Consider the following 13603-nt stretch of genomic DNA (forward strand, 5'->3'; position numbering starts at 1 on the left):
TAGTAATAATAATAATGATAATAACCAGTGATAAAACTACCTAGGTACCTTAACACCTTTGCCATGACAACTGTGACAAAAATCAGCTAGAAATGTGTCCATAGGACACAGATGCCCCCACTACATGACAAAGGACACAAATTTTTTCCTAGGTCAGGGGCCATAACTCCTACATAACTGAATGAATCCGGATGCGAAACCCCAGGTGCACAACTGCACATGCTGACCAACATTCCTTTAAACTTTGGTGACTCTAGGTCAAATACTTTTGGAGCTACGCGCGACACAACATTAAAATGACCAATTTCTACTAAGTCAGGGGCTATACCTTCTTCATGAGTGAATGAATCAGGACGCAAAACCCCAGGTGCACAACTGCACATGCTGACCAACATTCCTTTAAACTTTGGTGACTCTAGGTCAAATACTTTTGGAGCTACGTGCAACACAACATTAAAATGACCAATTTTTAACTGAGTCAGGGGCCAAAACTCCTACAGGACTAAGTGAATCCGGACGCAAAAGGTGCACAACTACACATGCTGACCAACATTCCTGTAAAGTTTTGTGACTCTACATCAAACACTTTTGGAGTTAGGCGCGACACAACACTAAAATGACCAATTTTTACCAAGTCAGGAGCCATAACTCCTACATGACTGAATGAATCCGGATGCGAAACCCCAGGTGAACAACTGCACATACTGACCAACATTCTTTTAAACTTTGGTGACTCTAGGTCAAATACTTTTGGAGCTACGCGCGACACAACATTAAAATGACCAATTTTTACTAAGTCAGGGGCCAAAACTCCTACACGACTGAATGATTCCGGATGCAAAACCCTAGGTGCACAACTACACATGTTGACCAACATTCCTGTAAAGTTTTGTGACTCTATGTCAAATACTTTTGGAGCTAGGCGCGACACAACATTCTCGGATGGACAGAGGGACGGACAAGGGCAAATCTATATGCACCCCCAAAAGTGGGGGCATAAAATCGTCTGCTAGCTTACTTGTTTGCGTAACGCCTTTGTTAAACTTTGAATACATGTAGGCATTAGTGCAGCAAAGTTGACGCGGTCCTAAGAAATACTGAGATTTTTTTTCATATGGGCAATATCCCCACTCGCGTCAAACACTCGAAAGACCAGAATACCGGTAGTGGAAGCAATTTCCGATAAAATTTTCATCGCTGCCGATGCTTTACATGCTTTGGGTTTAAATGCCGATTATGTCACGAATTGGTCATAAATTCAAATAAAACTTACATGACATTGTATCGAAAGGGGATTCCTTATTGATCAATGTAAAATTTATCAAATAATATCCAAATTTATGAATTTTCTAATGATTTAAACCTATGTATGTACTGTACACAATTAACTTTTACCGTGTCTACACGCCAATATGCGCAAGCGATAAAACCAGTAACTTTACACGACTGTGTACCATTATTTTGGTCCTTCAAAGTTTTGACATAGCTTTTAAAAGGCCTCCTCCCACCCATTTACGCACTTAATCACTAATGTTGGATAATCAAAGCTCAATAACTCGTTGAAAAATCATCCAACCCAAACATAGAAATAATATCCGCATCACTTCTTGAGAGTGAAGCATCCTATGAAGTTTCAATGAATCAGTGGTTGCTGAGAAACACTCTGGACAAGGATAGTGCTATAGCCCAAGGGCAATACCTCAGTGAAAAATCATTTGATCGGAACATGAAGATTACATGTGCATCTCCTCTGGAGAGTGAAGCTTCCAATGAAGTTTCAATGAATTCCAGCAAGTGGTTGCTGAGGAATACGCCAGACAAGAAATGGTGCTATGGCAGTGGTTGTGCTATAGTATATTAATGTCGAATATTTAAAGGGCAATGACTGTAAAAAATCATCCAACCAGAACCTGAAGACGATATTTGTATCTTTTCTTGGGAGTGAAGCTTCCTATGAAGTATCACTTAAGTCCAGACAGTGGTTGCTGAAAAATAGTCTGGACAAGAAATGTGGGACACATGGACAAAGCAGCGACTATACGATTCCCCCTGCAGGGAACACAAAAATTATACTCACTATAAAACAATGATTATGTGACCAAGACATATAACAACAAGAGCTCCGCCAAGCGGAGCAATATACGCCCGAAGGATTATATCAGAGGAGGATGGAAGCAACACTTAAAGACCTTGACTGTTGAAGCCCGAAGGACAGGAAGAACAAAGGGAAGAAATTAAAAAAAAAATTGACAAAAAGTCCACAAAAAAACATCCTTACCAGGTATAGATATGTCAAGATACACCTAAAAATTGGAGGTACCATCCATGTTGTACCACAGAAAAGTGGTCTGGTTTTTTTCCAATGGCCAATAATAAAAAAGTAACAAAATAAGCTATTTATAGTAACATGACTGGGAAGTAATTCAATAAAAAAATTACTGGAAGTGTACAAAAAAGTGATCTTGACCTTGAAGCGAGCCATCCCAAACATGTGCTATGCACATCGTCTTGATGTGATGAACATTTGTGCCAAGTTTCTTTAAAATCCTTCAAGCAGTTCAAGAGTTACAGTGCAGACACGAAATTGCTAACGGACGGACAGATGGACGGACACCGGCGCCATAACATAATACGTCCTTTTGGGTGTATAAAAACACTAATACTGCATAGGTAGAATACAGGAAATACCAATATCCACTTTCATTAAAGACCCAACAGTTCATTCACAAACTTGAGAGCATATGACGTTGCTTTATATCATCTGCAGATGTTCCTCTTTACAGTCGAGCATCAATAAAGTTTATATATCTGGCATTAAAATGGCCTTTACTAGGAGGGATAATGACATTATATATTAAATCAAGCTGAAAATATAGCATCTAGAGTGCTCACACAGGTTTTTCCATGACTTTACCTAGTGACCTAATTTTGATCCAAAATGACCCAGTATTAGACTCGTTCAAGATTTTATTGTGGAAAACATTCTGACCAAGTTTCATAACTGATCTCTAGACTTTTAGCGTTTACTCAGGTGAGCTAAAAATAACATGATTTAGTGGGTATTGGCTATAATTCATTCGTGATAAAAGAAATTATGTATACTTTTCTAAGGGTTAAAACATGGTTAAAGTGTCAGGAAGAGTGTTTTTAATAAATATAATCAAATCTTTGTATTCTTTCAAATTTTATTTGCCTTGTTTTTTTCTATAAAATCTCTCAACACCTTCCTGTTCCAGTGAAATGTTTACATCCACTTGTATCACATACATAGTAAGATAAATTAAGACAACTTTAAATACTGTAAGACCAGAATTTTTTGCAAGGGCCTTATCTGCACCATGTGAACTGACAGTATTCACAAAATTACTTAAGAAAGTGCTGTTTTTTGTACAAATAATTCTTAATTTAAGAATTTTTTTTATACATCACAAATATTCCACCTTGTGAACTATTTTTTTTCACTTTATAAACAGTGAACATTAAGCCTTGCGAAAATATCTGATTTTACAGTAGTGCACACAACTTATAACCCTTCGTATCACCTAGTTTTGTTTGGCATAGCCTAGCATTTCTCATGCAGAATGTTACACAAAAACAAATAAATCTACAGTTCTCATAAAAAGATATACCTAGTGTTTTATAAAACCTGTTTGATTATATATGTTGTACGATCATGTAAAATGTTAGCACATTTGACTTGGCTGTTTACTCATAAATTTTGTCTTTTATTTCAAAAAGTCACTAGTATGCATTTTACAAAGACAGTTCAATTCATAGTCTTTATAATCTCCATTCAAATTGCACATCATTTCATTAACTATCATTAACTATCTATATAGCACAACATTTTACACAGTTCTACCTTAAAACAGGTAGAAATACAACAATTTATTTTATGAATATGATGAAATCTTAAGCTTTAACAACTTTGCTTCCGCTTCCTTGAAAAACCAGTACTGATGTATCAACTGGCCTGGTCATGATCCAAAAAGGGCTCGAACCCGTGACCCCAGGGTTGAGCGACACCTTATTCATTAGACCACCGCTCCTCTTAAATCAATCAATGTATTTATATTAAATATATTGCTTAAATAAATAACAAACTAAATATTAAAGAAGAGGACCATGATGGTCCTGAATCGCTCACCTGTCCCAACATGACCCAGTTTTGAACTGAGTATGACGTCGTTTTTTTCCCTATTATTTGACATAGTGACCTAGTTTTTGAGCTCATGTGACCCAGTTTTGAACCTGATCTAGATATCATAAAGATGAACATTCAGACCAACTTTCATACAGATCCCATGAAAAATATGGCCTCTAGAGAGGTCACAGGGTTTTTTCATTATTTGACCTATTGACCTAGTTATTGATGGCACGTGACCCAGTTTCAAACTTGATCTAGATATCATCAAGGTGAACATTCTGACCAATTTTCATGAAGATCCATTCAAAAGTATGGCCTCTAGAGAGGTCACACGGTTTTTCTATTTTTAGACCTAATGACCTAGTTTTTGATCGCAGCTGACCCAGTTTCAAACTTGACCTAGATATCATCAAGATGAACATTCAGACCAAATTTCATACAGATCCCATGAAAAATATGGCCTCTAGAGGGGTCACAAGGTTTTTCTATTATTTGACCTACTGACCTAGTTTTTGAAGGCACATGACCCAGTTTCGAACTTGACCTAGATATCATCAAGGTGAACATCCTGACCAATTTTCATGAAGATCTTTTGAAAAATATGGCCTCTAGAGAGGTCACAAGGTTTTTCTATTTTTAGACCTACTGACCTAGTTTTTAACCACAGTTGACCCAGTTTCGAACTTGGCCTAGATATCATCAAGATGAACATTCAGACCAACCTTCATACAGATCCCATGAAAAATATGGCCTCTAGAGAGGTCACAAGGTTTTTTTATTATCTGACCTACTGACCTAGTTATTGATGGCACGTGACCCAGTTTCGAACCTGACCTAGACATCATCAAGGTGAACATTCTGACCAATTTTCATGAAGATCCATTCAAAAGTATGACCTCTAGAGAGGTCACAAGGTTTTTCTATTTTTAGACCTATTGACCTAGTTTTTGATCGCAGCTGACCCAGTTTCGAACCTGACCTAGACATCATCAAGATGAATATTCAGACCAACTTTCATACAGATCCCATGAAAAATATGGCCACTAGAGAGGTCACAAGGTTTTTCTATTATTTGACCTACTGACCTAGTTTTTGATGGCACGTGACCCAGTTTCGAACTTGACCTAGATATCATCAAGATGAACATTCAGACCAAATTTCATACAGATCCCATGAAAAATATGGCCTCTAGAGAGGTCACAAAGTTTTTCTATTATTTGACCTACTGATCTAGTTTTTGAAGGCACGTGACCCAGTTTCGAACTTGACCTAGATATCATCAAGGTGAACATTCTGACCAATTTTCATGAAGATCATGTGAAAAATATGGCCTCTAGAGAGGTCACAAGGTTTTTCTATTTTTAGACCTACTGACCTAGTTTTTGACCACACGTGACCCAGTTTCGAACTTGACCTAGATATCATCAAGATGAACATTCTGACCAACTTTCATAAAGATCCCATGAAAAATGTGACCTCTAGAGAGGTCAGAAGCAAAAGTTTACGCACGGACGACGGACGCTGCGCGATCACAAAAGCTCACACTGTCATTTTGTGACATGTGAGCTAAAAAAAAAAAACACAAACAAACAAACCCTCTCCCCCCCCACACCCCAAAGAAGTACATCATCAACAGTGTTTGAATCTAAAATGCCTTTGACTGGTTTAACTTCTAGCGAAAAAATGAGAATCAGTGAATCTAGTAACAACACAGTCCTTAACCAATAGTGAGCAATTATATATAGCAAAAACAAAAGCAGATAGACTATAAATGAAGTAACATCAAACTGAGTATTTGAGCTTATTCATTCTAAGTATAAAGTTCATATATAGAATGTTTATGTATAAACGGCCAAGGTTTCACTTAAATTATCAAATGTAACATGCAGCACTCTTATTAAGATTACCTCATATAATTTATTACATACACAGTATGTATCTTATATATTTAAACCATCTGCTCAAATACTTATTAATTCAACTTCAAATCATATCATTTTTCCTGAAATGATAACTCACTGTCATGTAATGTGAAATCAGTAATATTCTTGGGGCATTAATTTCCATGGATTTCTTGGTTGAGTCAATCATTGAAATTAAATTAAAACAAAGAAAATTCCTATTCATTTTACCCATAAATTTTGAAATCTATTAATCTAAACACCCATGAAATAGCTGTTTTTGCCACAGCTACTAAAATTTTATGCCTACAAAATAAAATGATTTCACAGTACTTTCAAAATATCTTTTGATCTTGCTCCATTAATTCTGTCACATGATTACATTTATGTAGAACTTACACAAGACAAATATTCAGAAAGGCCCTCTACATTATTCACACCAACTAACACAATTTTCATTTTCACAAAATGTTATCTGTTTCTTAGAGTATTAAATTTTTCCACAACAAATTAACCATTTGACTGGTGCCATATTGCACGGGAAATGAAGTACCAGAAATAAAAGTCTGTCATTATCTATGGGAAATGAAGTACCAGAAATAAAAGTCTGTCATTATCTATGGGAAATGAAGTACCAGAAATAAAAGTCTGTCATTATCTATGCTATCTATCTAATCTTTCCTCGTATCAAACCTAGTAGCTGACTTCAAATCACTTGCCCCTCATCGATGTGGGTTCGAGCCTCACTCGGGGCGTCGAATTCTTCATGTGAGGAAGCCATCCAGCTGGCTTACGGAAGGTCGGTGGTTCTACCCAGGTACCCGCTCGTGATGAAATAATGCACGGAGGGGCACCTGGGGTCTTCCTCCACCATCAAAGCTGGAATGTCGCCATATGACCTAAATTGTGTCGGTGCGACGTTAAACCAAAAACAAAAAAACAAAAACAAACCTAGTAGCAAATATTACAACAACAGAGAGCAAAACATTTATATCTAAATGTACATGTACTGCATTAATTTCATCAAACTGAAGAGCACAAAGGTAAAATGGATGCAGCTTACACTATTAAAACACATATTCAGTTTTTTGTTAAAAAATTCAACATCATTAGAACTGATAAATTTGCACTTTCTTTGTAACATAGTACAATTGTATATTGTAAATTGAGATATTTTTTGTTATTTTCATTTTGTAATAAATACAAGAGCTGTCTGATGACAGTGCGCTCGACTATTCGAAGAATTGATTGAAGAATGGGGTCAAAATATTTCCACGGATATTCAGACAAAAGAAATAAATAGATTAGACGAACAATGTTCCTGTATTACTTTGATTTCAATAAGTCTTGCACTAAATGGCAATATATGAGCCAATTTCAAAGTCCAAAAAGGGCCATAATTCAGTCAAAATAGTTATGTACTCTTGCCTACAGATGGAAATCATAATGATAAACAAGTGTTCAAAGTTTAAAAGCCATATGTCAAATAGTTTTGACAAAACATGGACTTGTATGAAAACAGAACCAATTTCAAAGTCCAAAAAGGGCCATAATTCTGCAAAAATAGGTGACAGAGTTATGTTCTCTTTCCTACAGATAAAAACTATTATACTTAACAATTGATAAAAGTTTCAAAGCCATATGTCAAACACTTTACAAAAAATATGAACTGGTACGAAAAACTTAACCAAGATTTCTAAGTCAAAAGGGGCCATAATTCAGCCAAAATCCTTGATGGAGTTATGTACTCTTGCCTATAACTGGACATGGTGATGGTAAACAGGTGTTGAAAGTTTCAAAGCTTTATCTCAAAAGACTTTGTCAAAATATGAACTGGTACGAAATATTAACCCAGATTTCTAAGTCAAAAAGGGCCATAATTCAGCCAAAATCCTTGATGGAGTTATGTGCTCTTGCCTAAAACTGGACATGGTGATGGTAAACAAGTGTTGAAAGTTTCAAAGCTTTATCTCAAAAGACTTTGTCTAAATATGGACTGGTACGAAAAACTTAACCAAGATTTCTAAGTCAAAAGGGGCCATAATTCAGCCAAAATCCCTGATGGAGTTATCTTCTCTTGCCTATAACTGGCAATGGTGATGGTAAACAAGTGTTGAAAGTTTCAAAGCTTTATCTTAAAAGACTTTGTCAAAATATGAACTGGTACGGAAAACTTAACCATGATTTCTAAGTCAAAAGGGGCCATAATTCAGCCAAAATCCTTGATGGAGTTATGTGCTCTTGCCTATAACTGGCCATGATGATGGTAAGCAAGTGTTGAAAGTTTCAAAGCTTTATCTCAAAAGACTTTGTCAAAATGTGGACTGGTACGAAAAACTTAACCAAGGTGTGACGCCGACGCCGTGGTGAGTAGGATAGCTCTACTTATTCTTCGAATAGTCGAGCTAAAAACGAACTTATATGGGATATTAAGAAATCAATGCTATATAGCTGTTACCTCTACTGAAGACAATTATTTGTCTTATTATCAACAAAACTTTCCTTGTGTATTGCTCTAAACGCAAAAATTAAGTCTCTGGCCAATATTACCAAAATGGCTGTAAATGAGCCTTCTTTTCACAGTAAGATCCATGAAATATTAGTTAAATCTGAATGTTAGAGAGTTCTGCTATTTAACTTGTGTGATGATTTTACAAGCAGCCAGGGCAAATAACCTCAAAGCAACATAAACTGAAATGATATTCTGAAATACAAACATTTACCTCTAATAAACTATTTTCAATACTGTAACATTAGTAATTCAACAGAAAAAAAGATACTTGTCATTGTATGTATTATAAAATGTTAGTTTACTTCTAGGAATTTATTAATACTTGCTTAGTTTGTTGCCTTCAAATTTATATCAAGACTGCTTTTCAAAGTTTGTCCATTTCATGAACATCTCAGCTTGGCATTTTAAAGAAAGCTGCAAGTATACAGGAATGTTTTGCTATCAATAATAACTATTACAAAGAAAACATCATTTAGTATTAAAGTCAACAACAATAAGGTAAACTTTTACCTTACCTCGTAAAGTTATAAATAAGCAAGATGTCAACAAAGTACGACACATGCCCCCTTAAAATGTTTCACAGAATAATAAATAAAGTCCACAGCAGGGCCTTAATTCCAGAAAAACCACAGGAAAAAAGTCTGGATAATATGCAATATTTGAATGTCCACCTCATGTTGATAAGGTACACTAAGTTTAATTTCAATTGGATGGAAACTGTAGCAGGTATTAATATTTCAAAATCCAAAAAAGGGGCCATAACTCCTGAAAAACAAAATTAGATGTGAAAGTACAGATAATATACATATATCTGCTTAATGCTGATAATGTATAACAAGTTACATTCAATTTGGTGAAAACTGTAGAAGGAGACGAGTACGAAAGAGTGACAGACTGATTGATGGACAGTTCAAACACTATATGCTTCTTTGGGTTTTACACCAGGGGCATAAAAAATGCACCGAATTTCAAATAAAATGCAACATAAGACACTAACAGTTTGATCTACCCAATCCATTTCAACAAATAAAGTCAAAATTGAGATAAAAGTATGAGCTACCCAATCTATTTCAACAAATAAAGTCAAAATTGAGATAAAAGTACGAGCCAAAAATGGCTGAAATTTACAACTGAAAATACTATTTTTGCCATAAATTCAAAACTCATCAAAATATTTTGGAAATCGAAGACTCCAGAGTTCTTTCAAATGATGCATAATAAGAATGTTATTACCAGAATTTAAACAGAAATCAAGGAAAAACCATGTTAGGGAAAAGGTGGATCAAACAGTAGATTTGGAAATTTGTTATGTAGATTAACTTGTCATTCAGGTGACCAGTACTACAGAAAGAAACTAATAAGAGATAGCTGTAAATAGCAGCATATAACTAACTGCAAAATTATCTTTGAGTGTCCAATGTTTTAGGTCGGTAAACTGGGGCATTGGATTTCGGCAATGCTTGAACTCCACGTATAATATCTGCAGCTTTTTCTGCTAACATTATTGTTGGTCCGTTCAGGTTTCCGCTAACAATGCTTGGCATGATGGACGCATCCACTACCCGCAAATTTTCAAGACCAATAACTTTTGTTTCTGGGTCGACAACAGCCATTGGGTCACTGGATTGGCCCATTTTGCACGTACATGAAGGATGATAAGCACTGTCTGCTACGTTACGTATGAACTCGTCCATTTGCTCCTGGGTCTGAACCTGTGGTCCTGGTTGAAGTTCTTCACCTCTGAACTCGTCAAATGCTTTCTGTGCAAACATTTCTCTAGTCAATGTTATAGCATCTCTCATTTCTTGCATATCACCTTCAGTAGTGAGATAATTGGCGACAATTTTAGGATGGTCCCTTGGATTGTTTGTCTTCAGTTTAAGGTATCCCTTACTGGTTGGCCGCATTGAACCTATATGAAACTGGAAAGCATGACACTCTCCAGTTTTCCTCCCGTGGTCGTTAACAACAGACGGCAGAAAATGGATCTGAAGATCCGGATGTTCGACACCAGGTTGACTGCGGATAAACCCACCAGATTCGAGATGAGCAGTTGCTCCCCAGCCTGTGCGAGTCAGAAACCATTGGAGGCCAATTCTAATCATGTGATGTGGAAACTTCCACTGGGCTATGTAAAGGGTGATAGGCTTCAAGCATTTATATTGAATATACATTTCTAAATGGTCTTGCAGGTTTTCGCCCACTCCAGGCAGATTTGCAACAACTGGTATGTCCAACTTTATTAAATCATCCGCATTTCCTACACCAGACAACATCAAAAGCTGTGGAGAGTTTATTGCACCACTACTAAGGATAACTTCTTTATTTGCCATAGCTCTTTTTATTTCACCATTCTCTTCATATTCAATTCCTACAGCCTTGTTTTTATCGAAAAGTACTTTGGTTGTCAAGACTTTAACCTTTGTTTCTAAATTTGTTCTCGTCTTCCTGATTGGATGTAAGTACCCCGCTGCGGCGCTCCATCTCATACCTTTATGTATGGTCATGTCCATCCAGCCTACACCTTCTTGCTGGTACCCATTCATATCATCAGTAAAAGGGTAACCAGCTTCTTGACCGGCTTTAATAAAGGCATGATGAAGTGGATTGTTTGTTATACCACGGGATACATGCAACGGACCACTTCCGCCTCGATAGTCATCCTCACCTAACTCATGGGTCTGTGACTTTTTGAAGTACGGCAAACAATTTGCATAAGACCAGTTTGTGGCTCCCTCCTTTTCCCAACGATCATAATCAAATGCGTGACCACGAATGTAGACCATGGCATTGAGAGATGATGATCCTCCCCAAACACGTCCACGTGGCCAGTACATTACACGGTTGTTCATGGCTGGCTCCGGCTCGGTATGGTAGTACCAGTTATATTTATCATCACACAAATTATACATGAGCGCCGCCGGCATCCAGATCTTCCAGGAAAAATCTTTGGGTCCCGCTTCCATTAACAAAACTTTATCTTGACCACTCTCTGTTAACCTGTTAGCCAAAACACAGCCAGCTGAACCGGCCCCTACCACTATATAATCATATGAAGGAATGTCTGATGATACACTAACATTCAGTGATGAAGTTGTACTGAAATTTTGTTTTTGTCCACCTAGCATGTTAACTGCAGATTTTAGAAATCCCAGTTTTTTAAAATTTGACTGAGTGCTAAATGCTCGACGTTGCGTTTTTTGCGGACTTTCACCAACACTGTCAAACAGGTAATTTCTTACATAGCCTACTGACGGTACGACATAATCAGCATGCTTTTCTAATGTTTCTTTGTCCCCTATACCAGTCAGAACACCTATTTTTTTCAACACTTCAGCATTTTCTGCCATTTGTATGTCTGTTAATGAATCACCAACTATCACAGTTTGATCAGGTTTTACATTAAACTCATTGCATATCAAAAGAGCATTATGCGGTGATGGTTTTGGTTGAGAAATTGGGTCATCTCCGCACACCATTATATCTACATATTTCAAAAGTCCTAAGGAATCTAAGTCTGAAAGTGCATATTCTCTACAGTCAGTTGTGTTCACAGCAATTTTCACGTTATTACGTTTCAAGCTCTTGAACAATTCTTTAACATCTTTATCACTCGATTTAGTATTTGATTCCAGTAAATGATTGCACTCCTTCCATGTCTGGTTAACAACAAGCATCGACTCTTCATACATGAGGCCATTTTTCAGTAGTACTTCAGTCAGCTTGGATTTCACCTGTGTTAGAGTACCATCCCCTAGAATGCCCATTTTAACTTTCTTTGAATCTGTGCACACTCCAAGAGTTTCATGTAGGACCTCCTTCAGTTGTAAGCCTGTGATTTGTTCCATTCTGAAGTAAAGAAAACGAAAATTTGGTACTGTTAAAAGTTATTCTAGCCTAAACACTTAACTCAGTAGGGAGAGAGCAGATTACTGGATTGTCATATTGCAAGTTCAATCCCATGGCAAGGTGTATTTATCCATGACAACTTGACAGAAGATACTGTGTCTGAAACAATTTGTCCTCCACCTTTGATCAATGTGGAGAAGTTGGATTATTTGCTGAGAACAGCATACTTGTACAGAATATCAAAAACACTGGTTAGGTAACCTGCCATCTGTTACATAACTGAAATATTGCTGAAATGTTTTTCTTAAAAGTACTTATCTGGTTGTTACTGCATTCTATCACTTTTTATCAGTAACTATGAACGAATCTTTTCATTAGCTTTTTTTCATAATATATTATATTTATGCATTAAAGTAGAACCACAAATTTAAAGTGAGTAAGGTTAGAAAAAGAACTGCTACCACACAAGGTAACTGGAATCAATGGCTGGTTCACAAGAAAAATGTGGTTTAAAATTTCTCACACCTATCATTCTTTTGCGTTACATTTTTTTAATTAAACGAAACCACTTGAACAAAAATGATTTCAATGCAACTGCAGATGCTTGATTTTTCTATTGCAGAAAATGGACACTTCAAAGGAAAGTTGCGCATTCATTCGCGATAATTATTTGCTGTAATTTACCCAATATGATGAACACATATATACCTTGTGCAGAGAGTATCTAGCCACTCGCTATATCTACTATGTGTACACAACAGGGTACCATGAAGATCAAATATAACAAGCTCCACCCCATCCTTGACAACAGTCTCTGCCCCTCTCAACTGGCACTGACCCTCCTCCAAGTGATGTGGTTCCACCATAATTCTTTCTGCAGGACTGAAAAATACAATTTTGCCAACATGGATCTGTAAGTTGCCAAGTGAGGTTGTCACATAGTGTCAAAGACGTGTAGAGATTCTGAAAACATTTTGTCAAGTAAGTGCTGAGAAACATGCTTACATGTGAAACTGTCAAAAAATGTTTTTGTTAAAAGGGGACCTAAAGTTAAGAGTTATATTACTTGCCACATGTGGTCATCTTATGATGCGAAGATTGAAAAGATTTGACCAAGAATTTTTGAGAAACCTGCTTACATGCAAAACTTTAACCAAATCATCTAAGTTAAAAGGGGCATAATTTTGACAAAAT

General features: G+C 36.6%; 1 protein-coding gene across 3 annotated transcripts in view; it reads right to left on the reverse strand.

Moving 5' to 3' along the window:
• Positions 1 to 6663: 6663 nt before the first annotated feature.
• Positions 6664 to 13603, reverse strand: part of LOC123548319 (uncharacterized) — a 32825-nt gene continuing 25885 nt past the window's right edge. For 2 of the 3 annotated variants that reach the window (XM_045335490.2, XM_045335489.2), the window contains exons 5-6: positions 13118 to 13291; positions 6670 to 12409 (exon numbers count right to left, since the gene is read on the reverse strand). In XM_045335490.2, the coding sequence (XP_045191425.2) occupies positions 9961 to 12409; positions 13118 to 13291 (2623 nt within the window). In that variant the 3' untranslated portion in view covers positions 6670 to 9960. Of the gene's footprint in view, positions 12410 to 13117; positions 13292 to 13603 lie in introns of all 3 variants that reach the window. The other variant, XR_008371490.1, reaches the window with a different exon arrangement.

This window comes from Mercenaria mercenaria, chromosome 6 (genome assembly GCF_021730395.1).
Source record: "Mercenaria mercenaria strain notata chromosome 6, MADL_Memer_1, whole genome shotgun sequence".
NCBI classification, from domain to species: domain Eukaryota; kingdom Metazoa; phylum Mollusca; class Bivalvia; order Venerida; family Veneridae; genus Mercenaria; species Mercenaria mercenaria.